General features: G+C 41.7%; 1 protein-coding gene across 3 annotated transcripts in view; it reads right to left on the reverse strand.

Moving 5' to 3' along the window:
- LIN54 (lin-54 DREAM MuvB core complex component) overlaps positions 1–11,259 on the reverse strand; it is a 55,235-nt gene extending 43,976 nt beyond the window's left edge. The window contains exons 1-2 of one of the 3 annotated variants that reach the window (XM_008055603.2): positions 11,208–11,259; positions 5,681–5,804 (exon numbers count right to left, since the gene is read on the reverse strand). In XM_008055603.2, the coding sequence (XP_008053794.1) occupies positions 5,681–5,804; positions 11,208–11,228 (145 nt within the window). In that variant the 5' untranslated portion in view covers positions 11,229–11,259. Of the gene's footprint in view, positions 1–5,680; positions 5,805–10,544 lie in introns of all 3 variants that reach the window. The other 2 variants (XM_008055601.1, XM_008055602.2) reach the window with 2 other exon arrangements.
- Positions 11,260–23,087: the final 11,828 nt, after the last annotated feature.

The raw sequence follows: 23,087 nt of genomic DNA on the forward strand, positions 1-23,087 counted from the left end.
TTAGCTGGGTATGGTAGCGTGCACCTGTAGTTCCTGCTACTTGGAAGGCTGAGGCAGAAAGATCGCCAGAGCCCAGCAGGTCGAGGCTGCAGTGGCCGGGAGCGGCCACTGCATCCAGTCTGGGCGACAGAGTGAGACTCCAACTCAAAACAAACAAACAAACAAAAAAAACAAAAAAGAAAATTCTGGTCCATGCTACAACATAGATGGACCTTGAGGACTGTACTAAGTGAACTAAGCCAGTCATAAAAGGGTAAGTTCTGCATGATTCCGTGAGTACGAGATGTGTGGAGTAGGCAAAGTCATAAAGAGAGAGAGTAGCGTGGTGGTTTCCAGGGGCTAGGAGCAAGGAGGAACAGGGAAGTACTGTGCTTTTTGTTTGTTCTTTCTTTTCTTGTTTTTTGTTTTTGAGTTGGAATCTCACTCCATTGCCCAGGCTGGAGTGCAGTGGCACCCTCACAGCTACCCCAGCATCAACTTACTGGGCTTAGGTGATCTTTCTGCCTCAGCCTTCCAAGTAGCCAGAACTACAGGCATCTGCTACCACACCTGGCTAATTTTTTGATTTATTGTAGAGATGAGGTCTCATCAAGTTGCCCAAACTGGTCTTCAACCTGTGGGCTCAGACAATCCTCTTGCCTCTCAGGCTCTCAAAGTACTGGGATTACAGGCATGAGTCACCACACCTGGCTGGGAGCTACTGTTCAATGGTTACAGGATTTCAGTTTTGCAACATGAAAAAAGTTCTGCAGACAGACAGTGGTGATGGTTGCAAAATAGGAATGCTCAACTCCACTGAACTATACACTTAAAAATAACTAAAATGGTAAGGTGTGGTAGCTCACGCCAGTAAATCCCAGCACTTTGGGAGGCCAACATGGGAAGATCACTTGAGCCCAGGAGCTGGAGATCAGCCTGGCCAAAAAAGCAAGACCTTGTCACTACAAAAAAAGAAATAAAAAACAAAATTAGCCAGGCGTTGTGGTGCACCCCCCCCCCTTTTTTTTTTTGAGTTGGAGTCTCAATGCGCAGGCTGGAGGGCAGTGGCACACTCACAGTCACCCCAGCCTCGATCCACTGGTCTCAGGTGATCCTTCTGCCTCAGTCTTCCAAGTAGCTGGAACTATGGCATGTGTCACCACACCCAGCTAATTTCTGTGATTTATTGTAGAAATAAGGTCTCGCCAATTTTCCCAGCCTGGGCTCGAACCCATGGGCTCAGGCAATCCTCTCACCTCGGCCTCCCAAAGTACTGGGATTATAGGTGTGAGCCACCGCGCTGGCCATGGTACACCCCTTTAATCTCAGCTACGCAGGAGGCTGAGGCCAGAGGATCGCTTGAGCCCAGGAGATGAAAGCTGCAGTGAGCAATGATTGTGCCACTGCACTCGAATCTGGGTGACACAGCGAGACCCTATTTCTTAAAAAAAAATTGTAAACAACAAGGCCGGGCATTTGTGGCTCATGCTTGTAATCCCAACACTTTGGGAAGTGGAGGTAAGAGTGCCTGAGCCCACAGGTTCGAGACCAGCCTGGGCAACATGGCGCGACCTTCTCTCTACAATAAATTTTTTTAAATAGCTGGGTGTAGTGGAGCACACCTGTAGTTTCAGCTACTTGGAAGGCTGAAGCGGAAGGACTGTCTGAGTCCAACAGGTCAAGGCTGCAGTGGCCATGAGCTTGCCACTGCACTCCAGCCTGGATGAAAGCGAGACTCTGACACACACACACAAATAATAAAAATAAAAAACAAGACAAAAACCACACACAAAAAAATAGACAACAAAAACCCAAAAATTATCATCAAGAAAAATCGTAAGTGTTGTAGAGAAGACAAACAAGAAAACCACCTGATGTAATACAGCAACAAAAGGGCAAGTTAAAAGCCAGAGTGAAATGTAACAGAATTTAAAGATTCTACTTAAACTTCTAAGATGGGCAGCCCAAAGCTAAAATGGACAAGTCAGTTGTGAGGAACAGCGAGGAGAGGCATTTCAGGCAGCAGGAGAAGTGCCCAGACCCCAAGTCCTGGGATAACATGGTCCATTTGGAGTCTCTGGAGCTGATGGAGGTAAGATGAAAAGGTATGCACTAGACCAGCAGTGCCTTCTGTGCTGAGGAAGCCGGGGCACTAGAACTTAATCCTGATGGGTCCAGGCCAAGACATAGACAAGGCCAAGAACATTTTAAGCAAGAGTGTGACAGGATCATATTTGCATTCTAGAAAAATCACTTCTATGTAAACATAACATTATCTGGACCAAAAGTTAGGAAAAGATATTCATCTTCAATGAGAAGTCCAAAGACCATTAAAGAAAAATCTCAGCGTCGTTTGAAAGAGCATTAGACATAATCTCAAGATGACAGAATCTCTCAGGACACATTCAACAGGAAAACTACACAGTGGTTTAAAATCTGGCATATATGAATTTTGTTCCTTTTTTGAGTCAGGGTCTCACTCTATCACCCAGGCTGCAGTGCAGTGGCATTACCCAGTTAGCCACAGCCTCAATCTCCTAGGTTTAGGCAATCCTCCCATCTCAGTCTCCCAAATAGCTGAGACATATGCCATCACATCCTGCTAATTTTTTGGTTTTTGTAGAGCTGAGGTCTCACTATGTTGCCCAGGCTAGTCTCAAACTTCAGGTCAAGCAATCCTCCCACCTTGGCCTCCCAAAGTGCTGGGATGACAGACGTGAACTATTGTGCCCAGCCAAAATTTAAAAGGCTATAAATAACTAGTTAAAAGTAGAAGTTATTCATTCAAACTAAACTTAATTCTAGTGAAATTTAACAGAAGTATATCTCTATGCATTTTGATAGGGCTACTAAGTCTGTGTGCAATTAAAAGGTGAAGCTACAATCAGTCTGCAACACATTCTAAGTGACCCAAAGACCAAGCAATGACATTCATGATGGTATATGATAGTCAAGGTAAACTCTTGATACTATGCAAAAATTCAATCATGCACTTTTGCAAACACCACAATTGCTTATCAGACAAACCACCTCCGAGGCCTCATTAACTAAAGATTTTTAAGAACTCTCTCAAACTCAAAATAGTAAAGAACACCGCATGGAACATTCTTTCTGGTTAGCTCCTCCACCCAATCAACAACTGCCCGGGACTTGTGACCAGCTTTTCATTAATACTTCCAAGCCTGGCTCACTTGCAGGCAATTGCAGCCACTTCCTGAACCAGCTTCAAACCCACACCCTTTCCAGTACTTCTCTAAGGCCACAGGTGCTTCCCACGACAGCCTTCAAGACACCAGCTTCTGATACTGTCAAAAATCTCTACTAAAAGGGAAAGAGAACAGGCACTCCCCCAACATGCTATAACCTTTTCAGCCCTTCCCTTACTAGCTAAAAAGAGGAGCCTCCCTACATACCACTCAAAGTCTCAGGAAAACAACACGTCACTGCCATGGCCTCAGAGCTGCCTACTGTAATCTTATTAAAGACAGTAGTAGGTGGTGTTAACAAACATGCTAGGAGGACTAGTTAACATCTGAGTACCCTCATCAAAAATACACACTCTCGGCCGGGCTCAGTGGTTCAGCCTGTAATCCCAGTGCTTTGGGAGGCCGAGGTGAGTGGATTGCCTGAGCCTGTGGGTTCGAGACCCGCCTGAGCAACTTGGCGAGACCTCATGTCTCCTATAAATCAAAAATTAGCCGGGTGTGGTAGCGCACGCCTGTAGTTCCAGCTACTTGGAAGGCTGAGGCAGAAGGATCGCCGGAGCCCAGCAGGTCGAGGCTGTGGTGGCTGGGAGCGGCCACTGCACTCTAGTCTGGGTGACAGAGTGAGACTCCAACTCAAAAAAAAAAAAAAAAAAAAATACACACTCTAGGCCGGGCACCGTGGCTCATGCCTGTAATCCCAGCACTTTGGGAAGTGGAGGCGAAGATTGCCTGAGCCCACAGGTTCGAGATCAGCGGAACAACATGGCGAGACCTCATCTCTACAATAAATTTTTAAAAACAGTTGGGTGTGGTTGCGCACACCTGTAGTTCCAGCTACTTGGAAGGCCAAGGCAGAAGGATCACCTGAGCCCACCAGGTCAAGGCTGCGGTGGCCATGAGTGTGCCACTGCACTCCAGCCAGGCAACAGAGTGAGACTCTGACTCAAAAAAAAAAACAAACCCCCAAATACATTATAGGGATGGGTAATCGGCATTTAGAAGTCTCCAGTCGAAAGTCTACCACACAGAGGTACCTCATAAAAGCCTTCAACACAACAGAAATTACAGATGGTCTTGAAATTGATCAAAGAGTAATGTAGCACAGCTCTGAATTAAGATCAGACACCATGGCTATGTGATTTTCTCCAGAAGAACTGAGCTGTCTGCAAGACTGGTTGCCAGACAAAGAGTAAAAAAGTTAGACCTGACCAAGCCAGTAGAAAAAGAAACAGAGAGAAAAGAGAATCAATGGTATTTACAAGAGCATGATAATGATGAGTCATGAACTCCATGCTGAGTGAGAAAGAATTTGAGGACAGGGAGCGATTACTGGGAAAGTGGAAGAATCAATGGAATAGAGATTTCAAAGTCAAAGAACTAGAGGGTGGGGATGCCAGCAAGGAACCTGGAAGAACAGAGAGAATGAACCACGGAAAGCCACAGTTTCTGGGCAGTACAGTCATTGACAATAAGAAACTTTAAAATATAAAAGAACTGGGCCACACTAGGAGTGTTCTAGTAAAAGTAATGCAGCTACAATTCTGTTGTCACTTGTAATTACTACCGAGGTGACAAAAGTTTCTGTTTACAGAGAATTGCATACAGTGTATATTAACATAGTCACTATCAGCATATTTTTCACTTTCCTAATACTAACTGCAGATAAAAATAAAACATATCTGAAGCTGGTTGCTGTAAACTTCTGTCATTAAGTACAAGTGAAATGGTCTTTTCTAAATTGTCACCTTTTTCACAATACAGCTGAAAGTTGCAGACATATTCAGTATTTGCCTCAGATACTGCTCTAACTAGCATTCCATACTTTGTATTTGTATTCAGATTATAAACCGAATATATATTATTGAGAAACAGAATTTGCAAAGATGTAAATTCACATCAGCAGTAACCAGGAATAGGATTTGGAATGACATGATTTCATGTTAGCGATCACGAACGAGTTAAAATACTGAAACCCAAAATGCAAACAGAACCGTGAACTCTATACTCCCGTGCACGTTAACTCTATCAGATTTGGCACATGTGCTCCAAAGACAGACTGCCTGGGTTGGAGTTCCAGCTCAGCCGTCTGCGAGCCGAAGGTCTCTGCCTCCATGCTGGCAAATGGGGATGTTATCAGCACCCACCATGTGTGACTGCTGGAGAATTATACAAGCCACCATGTGTAAAAAGTTGAGAATGGTGCCTGGCACACAGTAAACACTACATACATGTTAGCTAGTATTATTGGAGTTTAAGGTTTTGCTAATTTCGCGGTAAATTTCTACCAAAAACTAAGGAGACAAAAGTAATGGATTGATTTTGAGATAAGGCATTTTGTTTGAAGCATTCATTTAATAAATGTAGCATTTCTTATTAACTAGTTTGGTTTATAAGCTATGCTTCTTGCACTAAAACATTCTAAGATGGCAGAATGGCTTTTCCAAACCTAAAAAGAGGGTACATACACAGCTTAACAAACCATAAAGAAGTATGACCTGCAATGACCGGTGGTGACACTTGAGTTGTCTGTCCTGTGACTGCTTTACTATTAATTGGTTTTGCAAAGATCAGCTTCGTGATTACTGGACCAGAGGTTGGAGTTCGAGGCTTCTTAGCAATCTGAAACATATAAATAACTATGAAGACCATTTGCTTCTGTAAAACACCCGTTACGTCAAAATTCCACAAGATTCATACACATACACAGTGGTACAGGTAAAAACAGCTCACTTAACAAAATGTGTCTATGTATTAACACTGATAAAAACATTTAAAATGCAGCCATTTATCAAAATATTAAGATGATCACATCCTTAAGCCCATAATAATTTGCATTTTATTGTAAGTCCTTATTTTATCTTAGATATATGCATATGAAGAAAAACAGATTAATAATGTTTAATTTTTTTTTTGAGTCAGAGTCTCACTCTGTTGCCCAGGCTGGAGTGCAGTGGCATGCTCACAGCCACCGCAGCCTCGATCTGCTGGGCTCAGGTGATCCTTCCACCTCAGCCTTCCAAGTAGCTGGAACTATAGGCATGTGCTACCATGCCTAGCTAATTTTTTAATTTATTGTAGAGACGAGGTCTCAACTTATTGCCCAGACTCAAACCCATGGGCTCAGACAATCCTTTCTCCTCCACCTCCCAAAGTGCTGGGATTACAGGCATGAGTCACTGTACCCAGCAATAATGTTTAATGTTCAAAAATAAAACACTACAGCACAGAAATATTCTTTTTCAACATACAAATCATTCAATCATAGTAAGTTAAGAAAGTATAATGCAAATGACAAAGTCACCTAAATGTACAATTACAATGACCCCTGGATGCAAAATGTACACATTAAAGACAGGCTTATGTTTCAACTTTGGATCTACATATCAGGAGCAGATAAAGAGGGTCTGAAGAAGTTAAAGCCCGAGATACAAAAGAGATGGGTGCAGTAGAACAAAGATAGCTATTATAAAGGCAAAGGCTCAGAAATGCTATTTACTAAAATTCTGTTTGCTATACTTTTTTTTTTTTTGAGTCAGAGTCTCACTCTGTCATCCAGGCTGGAGTGTAGTGGCACACTAACAGTCACCGCAGCCACAACCTCAACCTGCTGGGCTCAGGTGATTCTTTCCCCTCAGCCTTCCAAGTAGCTGGGACTACAGGCATGCACCACCACGCCTGGTTAATTTTTTGATTTATTGTAAAGATGAAGTCTCACCAAGTTGCCCAGTCTGGTCTTGAACCTGTGGGCTCAGGCAATCCTCTCACTTTGGCCCCCCAAAGTGCTGGGATTATAGGCGTGAGCCACCACGCCCAGCTCCTTTTTTTTCCCTTAAGACCATGTCACACTTTGTCACCCAGGCTGGACTGCAGTGGTGAAATCACAGCTCAGTGTAGCCTTGAACTCCTGGGCTCAAGTGACTGTTTAATAGACTTTAAACTCCTTAAAGGTAGGGTCTATATTCTATCCATCCACAATCTGAAGCTAGATAATGGCATACTGTTGACCTGATCTAAAATTCTCCACAAGTCAAAGAAAGTAGAGTTACCAATGGTTTTATATGCAAATTACCACTGTATACAAAGACACAGCTACATCTAAAAGTTAGAAGAAATTTACCTAGAACAAAAATGAAAAACTTTCAGAGCATGAGAAACATTAAATGCTATCTTTTGGCAGATATGAAAACTGAAACCCTAAAAGTACTAAATATTGCAGATAATCATTCAAATGAATAAACAAACATGATCAACTTGAATAACAGAAATATACCATCAGATATAATAGATCACAGAACTTGATAAATATCAGCTCTTTGTACTCAAATTATAAATTAAACTAAATAACACCTTGTCTTACACTTGTAATATATCATTTTCTTACAGTCAAAACATATTACTGATAAAACAAAATGTATATGAAATACAAATCACTTTTAAAAAACAAGGAGACCCATTATTGTATTTAAAAATTCCCAGCTTGTGAAACTCTGATGTACCCAAATAAATCCACAATTGTACCTTAGAAAGTCAATGTAATTGGAGGGGCATAAAGAAAAAACACTTCCCAAGTACATTTATAAACCTAAACATTTAAAGTCAGTCCAGGTTTTACCTATATATACAGTATTAATGATCTTGAGAGGTAGAAGTATTGATACTCTTAGAAACCCATACCTAGCAATAGATAACCTTCCTGTAAAGAATATGGGCTTAAAGTATTTCCCCATTTTGAATTAATTTTCACAATTATATAGATATATGAATACTTACCAATAAGTTACAAACATATAACCAATACTGCCAAAAGCACATATACTGTTCAAATAAACAATCTTATCTTGCCCTTGTGGTTAAGTTTCCTGAGTGGTATATTGCTGAAAATAACTTCTAGTTCCATTAAGGAGCTATAATTTTTTGCATTATGAATTCTAAACTATCCTAAAACAAAATCACTTTAAGTAAAACAAAGAATAAAAGATAATTTTTAACAAGTTTGTCTATTCTGCAGATTAAGACAGAAATGAAAAAAAAAAAAAAGAAAATTTACAAATAAGGTAGATAACTATGTCATCAGATAATACATGCCCGTGCCTTGGGCACTGCTGGATAGCTGGTAAGGAGCTGTGTGGTCCCAGACTTTTGCCACCACTCTCACATGCTATGCACAGAAAAGCAGGGAGTGTTCACAAGCTTGTGCTTAAGAGTGACTAGGCCTGTTACTGTCTCTGGACTCAACTGTCATCTCTTCCCTTCATCTTTCAAGATGGTCTCCATCTTCCAGCTTTCCCTGCTGTCTATACCCTCACAGTCTCAATACTCTGACTAGACTTAAGTCAACACTGAGGACTGTCCAGAAAAATAACCCAGAGAATCATATACTCTGTAACACTAAACCAAAAATTATGGTGCCTAAAAAGGAAAAATAGAGAGAGATGTGTAGTTTTTGTTGTTGTTTTGAGTTGGAGTCTCTCTCTGTTGCCCAGGTTGGAGTGCAGCAACATGATCACAGCTCACTGCAACCTCAACTCTCGTGCTCAAGTGATCCTTCCTTCTCATCCTCCCAAGTAGCTGGGACTACAGATGCGTGCCACCACGCCCAGCTAATTTTTTTATTTTTTGACGAGGTCTTGCTATGTTGCCCAGGCTGGCCTTGAACTCCTGAGCTCAAGCAATCCTCCCACCTCAGCCTCCCAAAGTGCTGGGATGACAGGCGTGAGCCACCGCACCCAGCCCAGATACATAGTGCTTTATTTGTGTGTGTGTGTGTGTGTGTGTGTGTGTGTGTGTGTGTGTGTGTGTGCGCCTCAGAGCTTTGTAGGTTACTTATGAGATGGAAAGATTTGAGTTCCCTAAAAATAACTGAACAAGGAGAATGACATTCTAAGTCTATTTCTTTTGTTTTATTTTTTTAAGTAGAAATTCTCTTTAACAAACAGAATCAGGCTTTAGAAAGTAACAACCATAAAACAAATATAAGAATTAGATCCCAGCTTTGTTTTTATCATCAGTACTTAGGGAATTATAATAGAGGACTAATGGACTCAAGTACACTAGTCACTGAAACTGTATGTATATCCCACTCTCATAAATGAAAGAATGACATTCTGACGCATATTATCAGTTTCTTTTGAATGTGATTATGATCCATATTGTCAAAGACAGATAAACTCTGGTAAACCAATAAGAACAAGTTTCATGACTAAGGACAAGATGCTTGATGGTGACAGGGTAACATTCGAGAGATCCCAAGTAAAACTAAGAAGAGGAGATCAAGGATAAATGAGAGATGATCTTGCACAGGAAAGACAAGAGCCGGCATGTTAGCAGCGGCAGAAGGAACGTGGGCAAATTAACAGATCTCTTACCAACACAGTAACCAAAACCAGACTTTTAACGTCATTTGAGTGGCCAGCTCCCAAGACCTTTCTCCCTCCTGAGATACCACTTTCATTGCTCCATCTCCTTCTTCCTAAAGGCAGTTCTTTCCAACAGGGAAGGCATTTTGGTTCTCTGGTTGTAAGGATCACTGCATTTCTAAGAGTAGTGGTGGCCTAGCAAGGCCTATTTGGACATGAAAAACTGGAAATCACTCAATATATGTTCTAGTAACCTTCTATCTTAAGGATCCTACTCATACTAATTATAGATACCATTCCAAAGAATCCTCGATATTTTGAGAATTATACTGTAGATTTCATTATGATCAAATAGCATCCTTAAGCTAAAATAAAAATGTTGGGAGGATGAGTAACTCAGCCTGTAGCTGGTAGGCAGCATGGAGGCCACTCACATCCAGGTGGTCTCCCTCTCTAGCCTGTGTGCTACCTCCCATCACATGTCCCTGTCCTTCCCATACTGTACACAAGTGACAGCAGTGAACAGGAAGCTCAAATCAGAGGCATATGCTGGCTACAATGGACTGTTGCTGGCTCCGAGGCTTTCAGAGCAGCCAAGGTCTCCTAGCCTTTGGCTATCAGTTAATTGCAAAACTTTTGTTGAAAAAATTTTTTATAGTCCTGCAGCAAGTCTGGCATATTTATACCAGCCAAACATTCCAGAGATCAAACTACCACTAAGAATAAAAGCATTGTTAGGTAAGTAAAAGGCAATAAATACAGTAATTTGAATTCAATCAAAACTAAGTCTGCTCTACATTATTTAGCAAAAATTTCATAAGCATTAGACATATCAAACTTAAAAAAACCCACATAATTACTTAAAGCAACATTCAAAAGAATTCAGTAACAACTATGCATTTAATAACCCTACAAACACAACTGTGAGTCAGTTAAATTTTTTAACATGCATTTTAATTATAATAATAAGCCCCCTTTTTTTCTTTTCTTTTTTTTCTTTTACCTGTACTGTTTTTAACTGTTGGGTCTGTAACACAGAGGGCTGAGCTGTAGGATTAATCAGTTGACTTCCTGGGGTCAGTGCTGAGACACCAATGACAGGTTTCACCTCTGGCCTCCCTCCAACGGTAACTACTTTAATTTGCTGCGGTGGTAACTTAGCATCTCCTGACTGGGTCTGGGCTGTAACTTTCTGAGCCTGGGGTAGTTGGCTATGGGGTAGTGCTAAAACAATTGGTGAACCAGACTTGCCCAAAGTTGTTAAAATTAACTTCTGTCCATCTGGTTTAAGGGTCTGATTGCCAAGTTTAAGATCAGATGTCTGTGATACTTTGTTTAAAATAATCTGATTGGCTGATATAGTCACAGGAGTCTGAGCACCAAGTTTTTGAAGGCCACTTGGAAAAGCTGGTTTCACTGTGGTATTAGAATCTGCTTTAGTGACTGTGGTGTTCACTGCAACTTGGTTAGTGTGGTTACTGTACACTGTGATTGGTTCCGTGGAAATGGGCGTGGCTGCAGAGTCACCAGTAGAGTTTATGTTGACAATTTCTTCCAGTTCTGTCTCCATGGGAATTGGGGATGAAACAATAACAGCCTCAATACTATCATCATCCACTAACGTAATACCAGTGTCCATTATCTCCTCTGGAAGCAAACTATTCACCTCGGCTGGCACCACCTCCATGGTCGCTCTCCCGCTAGAAAGTTGACCAGGCACTGCAATAAAAGTTGAAAAATGAGTAAGTTACTAGGCTACAGAATAGAAACAAGAAAAAAACTCAAGAAAAATGCAAATAACAAAATAACCAATTTTAAGTAATGTATAATTGAATGAAGGATATTCCTGATACTTCTTTGGGTTAAACCATTTTAAAACATCCTCAACCTTCAAGAATCTGAAATATAATTACATGGGGCACAAAACCACAGGCAGATGCCCTTCTCACTTGGTCTCAGTCCGCAAGCATCACACACTCAGGAACATCCATATCACACATCATGTCACACAATCACACGAAAGGCCTTTTTAATCTCTGATGTGTCTGATCATCTTATTTTTTCCCAATTTTTTTTTCTTTCAATGACAGACCTGAAATCTGCTGACTCACACAAGGAAATAAAGATTTAAATATTAACACATTAGAAAATATCTTCAAGTCTCTAATGAGTTAGGTCCTAATACGAGGATACTGCACCATTTATAAAAATCCATTAAATACCCACAGTTAAAGGAGTTTCTAGAGTAATCAGCTGCAGATCAAAGGTTTGTGTGGTTCAAATTTGATCATTAGCTTTATAACAAGAAAACTTATATTTGGAGAGAAGATTCTCAAATCATCCTCAGACATTCAAAGTGTAAAAAGGCTGGCTCAGTGAGATGGCTCAGTCCTTGTAATCCCAGCACTTTGGGAGCCAAGGTGAGAAAACTGCTTGTGCCCAGGAGTTTGAGCAACCTGGGCAACATAGCAAGACCTCATATCTCTACAAAAAAAAATTAGCCAAGCATGGTGGTGTGTGCCTCTAGACCCAACTACTTAGGAGGCTGAGGTGGGAGGATTGCTTGAGCCCAGGAGGTCAAGGCTGTGGTGTACTGGGATCATGCCATTTACACTTAAGCCTGGGCAACAGAGCAAGGTCCGCCCCCGCCCCACCCCACCAAAATGATAGCACATAAAGTTTATGTGACAGACTAAATTGGAATAAATTATTGGCCCAGAGAACAAAGATCCACAGGAACCTATCAGCAACTTTGTTTTCTTCCCTTTTTAAAAATATAAAAATACAAACCTATCCTAAGACCAAGAGTCACACACGAGTGACAAATACTACTATGAACAAAATGAACCATCAGTACTGAGTGCTCACTATACAGCAGAGGTGACATAACTTATTCTGTTCTCTGGAAGCAAACTATTCACCTTGGCTGGCACCACAGGTAAATAGTGATGGATCAATTGATCAATTAGCTTGAGACAGGGTTGAGACAGGATGCCATCATCATTCCTGCTGTACAAATAAGGAAACTTAGGATAAACAACTTGCCCAAGGTCACACAGTCAAGGAATGGGAGCACCAGTACTCAAACTCAGCCTTTTGTAAAACTGAAGTTAATTTCAATCACAGTATGATACTGCCTTAAATTTTTTACCACAAGTGTTTTCTTAAAATGGAGGAAAAAATACATACTCTTTATAGTCAATTCTCTATCCCAAAATGTCACCTTCCATGAGCATGATCCATCACTAAAGACTAGCTTTGTCTTGTTACTCATTCTAGAGCTTTATATAACTGGACAATATATTGTGTGCTCACTTCATAAAATAATCATATGGTATGAGTTGTTCTCTCTCAGCATGTGTGTGAGTTACCTCTTATTGTTGAACTTATTAGTAGTTATGTTCCTTTTTACTGCCGAGTGATATTCCATTGTACAAATCTCCCACAATTTGTATATCCATTCACCTGTAAATGGACATAGTTTGGTACGATGACTAATTCTGTTATGATGTTGGAAATATGTTTTTCATTTACTTTGAGTAAAAACCTAGAAGTCAAATCGCTGGATTAAACAGTAGTTCATTATTAACTTTGCATGAAACTGCTAGACTGTTTCCCAACTCAACTGGACTATTTTATGCACCCATCAGCAAGATCTGAGAGTTTCAGCTGGTTTACAACCTCACCAGCAATTGGTTGCCAGTCTTTGGTTGATCTCTTTCATTTTAGTCCTTAAGAGGTGTGAAGTACGATCTCATTGTGGTTTTAATGTATAATTCCCAGATGACTGATGATGCTGAGCCTCTTTTCATGTGCATACTCTATTTGTAGATCTTCTTTTGAAAAGTGCCTGTTAAAGTCTTGTATCATTTTTCTATTTTAAAAATACTGGGTTAGACGGGCTTGGTGGCTCAGCCTGTAATCCCATGCCTTGGGAGGCTGAGGTGAGTGGATTGACTGAGCCCGTGGGTTCGAGACCCGCCTAGGCAACTTGGTGAGACCTCATCTCTACAATAAATAAAAAAACTAGCCGGGTGTGGTAGCGTGCGCCTGTAGTTCCAGCTACTTGGAAGGCTGAGGCAGAAGGATTGCCGGAGCCCAGCAGGTCGAGGCTGTGGTGGCCGGGAGCGGCCACTGCACTCCAGTCTGGGCGACAGAGTGAGACTCCAACTCAAAAGAAATAAATAAATAAAAATAAAAATAAAAATACTGGGTTTAAGCCAGGCACAGTGACTAACACCTATAAACCCAGCACTCTGGGAGGTCAAGGCGAGACGACTGCTTGAGCCTAGGAGTTCAAGATCAGCCTGAGAAACATAGCAAGATCTTATCTCTACATAAAATCAAAAAATGAGCCAGGTATGGTGATGTACACCTGTAGTCCCAGCTTCTCGGAGACTGAAGCAGAGGGATCACCTAAGCCTGGGAGTCTAAGGGTACAATGAACTATAATTGTGCTACTGCACTCCAGCCTGGGAAACAGAGTGAGACACTGACTTGAAATATATATACACTGGGTTTACACTCTTATTGAGTTAGAGGAGTTCTTTACATAGACTGCAATTCGTCAGTCACAATAATGTGGCAGCTCTACAGAATCACTAAGGTTTTGGAACCCCCAAACCTTTTTTTTTTTAGTTGGAGTCTCACTCTGTCACCCAGACTGGAGTGCAGTGGCATGTTCCTGGCCACCACAGCCTCGACCTGCTGGGCTCAGGCGATCCTTCCGCCTCAGCCTACCAAGTAGCAGGAACTACAGGCATACATTACCACACCCAGCTAATTTTTTGATTTATTGTAGAGACGAGGTCCCACCATATTGCCCAGGCTGGTCTCAACATGCTGCCCTCTCGCCTTGGCCTCCCAAAGTGCTGGAATTACAGTCTTGAGTCGCCACACCCAGCCACAAGCAATTTTTTATGTGGCTCTTCCTGATCAGGAAAAAACCTCTGGCACTTATGGGCATTTGCAGTACAGACCTGTAAAAATCAACATCAAATGCACAACCAGCAGAGAAAGTCAGAACAACAGTTTACAACAAAGGGCCAGCCAAAATGTCACATCTTAATAAATAAGTGCTCCTTATTGCACATCTTACCCATCCCAGAAGATGAATCTGCATGCTCCACCCCACTGATTCATGACGCCAGTGCCTGCATGCCACAGAGCCATAAAGTCTGAGTCCTTCCTCTCCTTGAAGTTCCCCCAGCTTGTTCGGATGCCTGGGTATGAACTTCTGTCCTCCTTAAGGGCATGGAGACATCAGCCCAAACACTTCATTTTTCTCCTTAAAGCACCCAAAGAGAAGGAGGAGGAGGGAGAGGTCACAACACAGGGAGATGGTGGCTTCATCTCCTTGAGGAGGAAGAGGAGGAGGAGGAGGGAGAGGACAGGGCATAGGGGGATGGTAGCTCTAACTCCTTAAGGAGGAGGAGGAAGGAGAGGTCAGGGCACAGAGGATGGTGGCTCCATTGCCTTAAGGAAGAGGAAGAAGAGGGAGAGGTCAGGACACAGGGAGTTAATGGCTCCATCTCCTTGAGGAGGAGGAGGAGGGAGAAGTCGGGGCACAGGGGGATTGTGGCTCCGTTTCCTTAAAAAGAAAGTGGGGGGAGAGGTTAGGGCACGGGGGATGGTAGCTCCATCACCTTGAGGAGGAGAAAGAGGGAGAGGTCAGGACATGGGGATGGTGGCTCCATCTTCCTAAAAAGGAGGAGGAGGAGGGAGAGGTCGGGGCACAGGAGGATGGTGGCTTCATCTCCTTAAGGAGGTGGAGGAGGGAAGAGAGGTAGGGCACAGGGGGATGGTGGCTTCATGGCCTTAAAGAGGAGGAGGAAGAGGGAGAGATTGGGGCACGGGGGGATGGTAGCTCTACACCAAGTGAACCGTGGCACTGACCCTCATTTTCCAACCCCCGCCCTCATGCTAACCCTTCCCAGAGCTTCATTCCCACCAAGCTGTACACCTTCTGCTGACACTTGGGCAGCTCTGAGCCTTCCTGCTCTCAGCAGCCCCAGCCACAGGCCTCTGCAGAGTAGGGGTCAGGAGCCGAGTGGGAACCCTGAGGACCATTCAGGAGGTAAGTTTTGCTCCCACTCTCAGCTGAGTCTCTAGATACTCCTTGCAGGTAGAGCCCTGGAGGCCTTGTACTCCTCTGTTCCCTGCCCTGTGTGGCCACTTGGTCCTTGAGTCTTATAGCAACTCCTAGCCTCCCCACAGGCCCTTGTCCTGCCTCCTTCAGAGAGCTCCGCCTGTCAGTACCCAGCCTCACAGCCAACACTGTCCACAGACATGAGGGCCTTGAGAGCCACCCTCCTTAAAAGCTAACAAGTGACCAGTTAGTGTTTCATGGCCCTAGCACAAGACACAGTAGACCCATGTCAGAGACTGAAGGACTTGACTCAGCACAGCAAGGAGCAAGGTGTGCTGATCGGCTCCCCAACAACCCCAGGTCCCCAGGGAAGATGTTGCAGCGGCCCAGCAGGGTCATGCATGCAGTAGGTCTGCATCACTATCAAGACCCTGAGCTTAGGAAACTCAAGCCTTTCATAGTGGGCGGAAGTAAGCCTGCCCTTTGTCCAGAGGTGAATATTGTATTTATTACACTGGACATTAAGCCTAACTGCCCCTGCTACAGTAAGAGACACTGTGTCTATCAACCGAGGTTGTTTGCTACACAAGCATCCTTGGAAAGACCATTTAAAACAAAAGGCTGTCACTATCACTGCCTCAGCAAGAAGCTCAGAAATACAAAGACCCCTGGAGAAGCAGGATGTAATGAATGGCACACACCTGTAGCCCAAGTTTCTAAGGAGGCTGAGGTGGGAGGCTGTAGTGTACTATGATTGTACCTATAAATAGCTACTGTAATCTAGCCTGGGCCACACAGAGAGATTTCACCTATTAAAAAAAAAAAAAAAATGACCTATGGGGAATTGTCTCTCAACAGTAATCTCTCTGCTTTGTCTTAGCAATGCTGTGCATTTCGAGTGTACAGATCCTACCCATATTTTGTTAAAATTATCCTTAAGCATTTCATGTTTTTTGATGCCATGGTAAATGACGCTTTATTCTGTTTTCCAATTGTTGACTAGTATATAGAAATAACACTGATTTTTAAATATTGTCCTCGTATCGTACAATCTTGCTAAACTCACTTATTAATTGCAGTAGCTTTTTCATGTGGATTCCTTAAAAGTCTCTACAAATACAGTCCCTGCTGCCTGTGAGACCTGCCTTTCGTCACCTTCAACCTGTATGTCTTTATTTCTTTTGCCTTGTAACCCTTGCCAGGACCTCCTGTAAAATGCTGACCCAAGTGGTGAGCACAGCCACCCATGTCTAGCTCCTAAACCCTACCCGTCAGCTGGGAGTTTTTCACAGATGCCCTGGACTGGGTTGAGAAAGTTTACTCTTTCCCAGTTTGCTGGGATTTTCCAAAATCATCAATGTATGTTTAACTCTATCATATGTTTTTTCTGCAACTAGTGAGATAATCATATGGCTTTTCTTAGTCTTTGAATTATATTTATTTTTGATTATTCACCAATATTTGATTATTCAATGATATTCCTGAAATAAACCCCACTTGATCATGATGTATTACACTTTGTATATATTGCTAAATTCTATTTCGCTAATATTTTGTTAAGCATTTTGGTCTAACATTGTTTCCAGACTTACTAAAAAAATAAAAATAAAAAAAAAATAAAAAAGCATTTTTGATCTATGTTCATGAGGGACATGGGTCTGTAGTTTTCTTGTGGTATTTGCCTGGGGATAACACCAACCTAATAAAATGAGTTAGGGCGGAGTTCTCTCCTCCTCAAATTTCAGGGATAAGCTGGCACAGAATTGTTTCTATTTCTTCCTTGAATATTTGCTAAAATTCACAATGAAGCCATCTATATATAAAGCTTTCTTGCGGAAAGGTTTTTAACTATAAATTCAATTTATTTAATACAGGGTTATGCCAGGTGCGGTGGCTCATGCCTGTAATCCCAGAACTTTGGGAGGCTAAGATAGAAGGACTGCTTGAGTCCAGGGAGTTTGAAACCAGCCTGGGCAACACAGTGAGACCCTGTCCCTATGAAAAATCAAAATAATGAGCAGGATGTAATGGCAACATTACAGTCCTAGCTACCTGGAGGCTAAGGCAGAAGAATCCCCTAAGCCTAAGAGTTGAGGCTCTGATTCAAAAAACAAATAAACAAGAAACGCAGGGTTATTTAGGTTATCTCTTCTTCTTGAGAACCTTTGATATTTGAGAGTTTATGTCTTTTAAGAAATGTGTCTATTTCTTCTAAGTTGCCAAATTTGTCAAAGCTAAACACAAATGTTATACACAACATTCTTTTATCTTAATGGCTATAGGATCTGTAGAAATGTCCTCTTTTCATTCCTCATGTTGATAATCTGTCTCTTCTTTTTACTTGATTAGTCTGGCTGGAGATTTATCAGTTTTACTGACCTTTTCAAAGAACCATTTATGGTTTCCTTGATTTTCTCAGCTGTCCATCTTTTACTTAACTGATATTATCTTTACTTCCTTCTTTCTGCTTACTTTTTTTTTGAGACAGGGTCTCACTCTGTCACCAAAGCTGGAATGCAGGGAATGAGCACAGCTCACTATAGCCTTGAACTCCTGGGCTCAAGCAATACTCCTGTCTCAGTTTCCTAAGCAGCTAGGACTACATGCATGAGTCACTGCGCCCGGCTTTGCTTACTTTAAGTCTAATTTATTCTCCTTTAGTTGGAATCTTAAAATGGAAATATAGACCAGGGTTCACCAAATGGCAGCCTGTGGGCTAAACCAGGCCCATGGTCTGTGTATGTATTGTTCCCCATGTAAGAATGACTTACATTTTTAAGTGGTTGAGTGTGAAAAACCAATATGTGACAGACTTATGTAGCCTGCAAAGCCTCAAATATTTGCTATCTGGGCCTTTACAGAAAAGGTTTGTTAACCCCTGATTTAGATCACCGATTTCAAATCTTTCTTCTTTTCTACAAAAGCATCTAATATGAAAAATTTCTCTAAAGCTGCTTTAGTTGTATTCTATTAATTTCAATGTTTTTATTATCACTCACTTCAAATGTTTTTGAATATTCCTTGTGATTTTGTCTTTGACACATAGATAATAAAAAAGTGTGCTATTTAATTCCCTAATATTTGGAGATTTTCTAGCAATCTTATTACTGATTTCTAATTTAATTATATTTTTGTCAGAGAACATAATACTCTAACATTTCCATCATTTGAAATTAGAGACTTATTTGTGGACTCAGTGCCTAGCCTATGTTGGCGAATGGTCCATGTGCACTTGGAAACACACATGCTATGGTTGCTAAGAGTAGAGTTATATTAATGTCAGCTAAGTCAAGCTGCTTAATAGTTCACATCTTTAATAATTTTAATAATAGTTAATATTCAGATCTTTAATAACCTTAATAATTTTTTAGGATGTTAAAATCCCTATTAAATATGGTTGGGCGCAGTGGCTCACACCTGTAATGCCAGCACTCCAGGATGTCGAGGTGGGAAGATCACTTGGGGCCAGCAGTTCAAATCCAGCCTGGGCAACATAGCAAGACTCTGCCTCTACAAATATACATATATCTAAAGATGATGGTGGATTTGTCTATTTCTCGTCTTATGTACATTTTTGCTTCATATATTTTAAAGTTATTAGAAAAACACGTTTTTAATTATCCAGTTAAAAAAGACTAGGAGTTACAGGAGTAGGAGTCACCCTTTGAACTAGAAGTAAAGTCCAAACTTCTAACAAGGAAAGGTCGAGTTGGTAAGGCCAGAGTCTATATAACAGAACTGTGTGGAGTTCCAGAGCCAGGATCCTCTTAAGCCACTGAGCCAACCACAGATGTCTGCCATATGAAACATCCTTATCTGTTTCAATCAGGTGGCACACAGGGCATGGTGGCCTATGTGACACTCTTGGAAAAGAGTTTGAAGGCGTGGCTGAGAAAGGCTGGGCCACCAAGGGCCATGAATCATCACCCTAATTTTACCCCTCAGGAATGGAAGCTATGACCCAGCACATGCAACCTCACCTCCACTGCGCTGAGGACCACTCTAAGGATCTTCCTAGGTCAGAAGCCAAGGGGCTCTAGTGCACCTCACCTGTGCGTGGGTTACCTGTGAGGCAAAGGCAGAGAATCCAGAACACACAATGCACTCCCTAGGCCTCCAGCATTTTAGCTCATACAATAAAAGGCAAAGCATGTTCCTGGAAGCCAGCAGAATAAGTTTCCCTGTCTCAGTTGAACAGTTACATGGTTTAGATCCAATGAGAGTTCAAGAGTCACTCATTTTGCAAAGTCCAATGACTTTTAAACTTATCTAAATTGTGTTAAAAACCTTCCTAAAACAGCGCCCTCATCCTAATCTGCACTGGCCCAGGCACTGTATTCCACAACCCTGGGAGAGCCACACAGCATCCATCACCACAGTATCCGCTCACTGGCTTAGTCTTATTGTCCATCCCACCCCACCTCCACATCTTTAGAAGGCAAAACTGCATGAGGACAGGGACCCACCTGCCTTATCACCGCCGTGCCCCCAGACCCAGAGGCTAGAGCAGCAGTGGCTGATAATATCCTCTCAATATAAATCTGAACAAAGAAGTAGGTGTCAACTAAAACTCCAAAATTATTTACACTGGACTTCAAAAAGAACTTTTTTCTGTCTCCTTGAGTAGGATAGGTTTACATAATCCCATGAGACTTCACAAACTTTTAAATAAAATAACAAACCCATATTGCCATAAAGCACACTAACAAGCTGAGAAACTCTTTACAAATAAGTTTTTAAATACTCATATTTAGCTTTCAGCCAGCATCCTTTGCAATTATATGTCAGCTTAGAACCTACAAGGTTCTCTTAGCTTTTTTTTTTTTTTGAGTTGGGGTCTCACTCTGTCACCCAGATGAAGTGCAATGGCCGCTCCCGGCCACCTCAGCCTTGACCTGCTGGGCTCCGGCGATCCTTCCTCCTCAGCCTTCCAAGAAGCTGGAACTACAGGCGCGCGCTACCACGCCCTGCTGATTTTTTGATTTATTGTAGAGATGAGGTCTTGTCAAGTTGCCCAGGCGGGTCTCGAACCCGTGGGCTCAGGCAATCCACTCACCTTGGCCTCCCAAAGTGCTGGGATTACAGGCTGAACCACCAGCCCAGCTGGTTCTCTTAGCTTTTAACAAGCTTATAATTTTTATCAGGTGTTCAATTAATAAATATTTATTGCTTCCCAACCTTGTGGAGGGCATTATGGGAAATTAACTAAAGACCTTTCCCTAAAAGAGCTTAGAAATCAACAGAGTGGCATTATCACAGTTTGTGCTCTGGAAGAATTCACCTCATCTCAGTATTTTATTGCCTGGAGGTAGGAAAACCAGATATTAGTTCCAGACAGAGATAAATAAAAGGTTCAATTTAGGATGGTGACAATGCAAAAGAAGTGACTATAAAATAAAAAAAAACAAAATGAAAAATAAATATGATATAAATGAAAAATACTTTATGCTGTTACATTTTTTTTTTTTTGAGTTGGAGTCTCACTCGTTCGCCCAAGCTGGAATGCAGTGGCACGCACGTTCACGGCCACCCCAACGTCAATCTTCTGGGGTCCAGCAATCCTTCCGCCTCAGCCTTCGAAGTAGCTGGAACTACAGATGCATGCAACCACGCCCGGCTATTTTTTATTTTATTGTAGAGAGGAGGTCTCGCCAAGTTGCCCGGGCGGATCTTGAACCCGTGGGCTCAGGCAATCCGCTCACACGGCCTCCCAAAGTGCTGGGATTACAGGCTGAGCCACCGAGCTCGAACTGTTACATTTTTTTTAAAAAGAGTTTCTTACAGAATATTACCACTGTGGAAACACTTCTTTTCTAGTTACAGGAGAACAGTCTAGGTGAACAGCTGTTTTCATTCTTGCACATCATATAAAGTGCTGACATATTACTACACTACAGATGAGCAAGTAGTTTGTCAGATGTTTAGAAATAATCTGGGTGTCTAAGGACTATCTAGCTGATCCTCGAGCAACACAGGTTTGAACTGCTGGGGCCCACTTACACACATATTTCTTTTTTCAAAGAATACACTGGGAAAAAAACTTTGAGATTTGTGACCATTTGAAAAAAAAAAACTCACAGATTCACTGTCATTAAGAAATATTTTAAAAATTAAGAAAAAGTTAGGTATGTCATGAATGCATAAAATGTATGTAGATACTAGTCTATTTTATCAATTACTACCATAAAATATACACAAAGCTATTATGAAATGTTAAACATATCACAGCATATGTACACAAACCCAGAGCACACATGGAGAAACGTAAGCAGATGTAAAGAGGCAATATTAAACCATAACTGCATAAAGTAACTGTATTAGTATAATAATGTGTAGCCACTCCTACTGCTATCACAGTGAATTCAGGTGTTGCAAGTATTGAGTATCCAACTCTGATCATCTATCTCTATGTAAGCACTCTATCTCTCCAGTAAATTGTGCATCATAGTAGAAAGGGAATCTACCAGATTCTCCCATATTTTTCATTGTGTTTAGTGCAATACTGTAAACCTTGACTAACACTAGGGGAAGCACTCCCAAGAAGCAGAGAAAAGTCATGACTTTACAAGGAACAGGTAAAGTGCTTGATATGTACTTGCAGTTTGAGGTCTTCAGCTGCAGCTGCCCACCAGTGTAAGGAGCAGTGTAAAAACAGAAAATGAACTTCGTGAGGCCATCACTGCAGCTATGCCAGCAGACATGAAAACCTTGCACTTTTTGCAAAATACCTTTTTATCTCATACTGAAAATGCACCTCTTATGTGGGTGCAAGAGTACTACATGAGAGGCATACCTATAATCTCTAACACGATTCAAGAAAAAGCAAAAACAGACATTACATGACAACTTAAAGCAAAAAGATGCAGAAGATAAAGCTAGAGAATTTAATGCCAGCAAAGGATGGTTTGATAATTTTTGAAAGAGGTTTGGCTTCAAAAAGAAGCCAAGCCTGTGATTCCAGCACTTTGGGAGGCCAAGATGAGAGAATTGTTTGAGCCCAGGAGTTTGAGACCAGCTCGGGTAACATAGTAAGACCTCATCCCTACAAAAAAATTAAAAAATTAGATGTAGTCCCAGTTACTTGGGAGACTGAGGCAGAAGGATGGCCTGCGCCCAGGAGGTTGAGGCTACAGTGAGCCATGATTGTGCCACTACACTCTAGTCTGGGTGCCAGAGTAAGACTCTGACTCCAAAAAAAAAAAGTCAGTAACAGGAAAAGCAACTTCTGCTAACCAAGAAGTAGCTGATGAGTTCCCAGATGCCATTCAGAAAATCACTGCCAGCATAAGTTTTTGATGCGAATGAAAGTGTTCTATTCTGGGGGGAAATAAATGCCACAAAGGACATTTATTAGTAAGGAAGAGAAGTGAGCACAAGGATTTAAGGCAAATCCTGGTGCTTTTATGCAAATGCAGTTGTGTTTAGGATCAGGATTGCCCTTATCTATACAGCTGCTAA

The sequence above is a fragment of the Carlito syrichta genome, unplaced genomic scaffold (assembly GCF_000164805.1).
Source record: "Carlito syrichta isolate Samal-C Ts95f unplaced genomic scaffold, Tarsius_syrichta-2.0.1 Scaffold301890, whole genome shotgun sequence".
Lineage (NCBI taxonomy): Eukaryota > Metazoa > Chordata > Mammalia > Primates > Tarsiidae > Carlito > Carlito syrichta.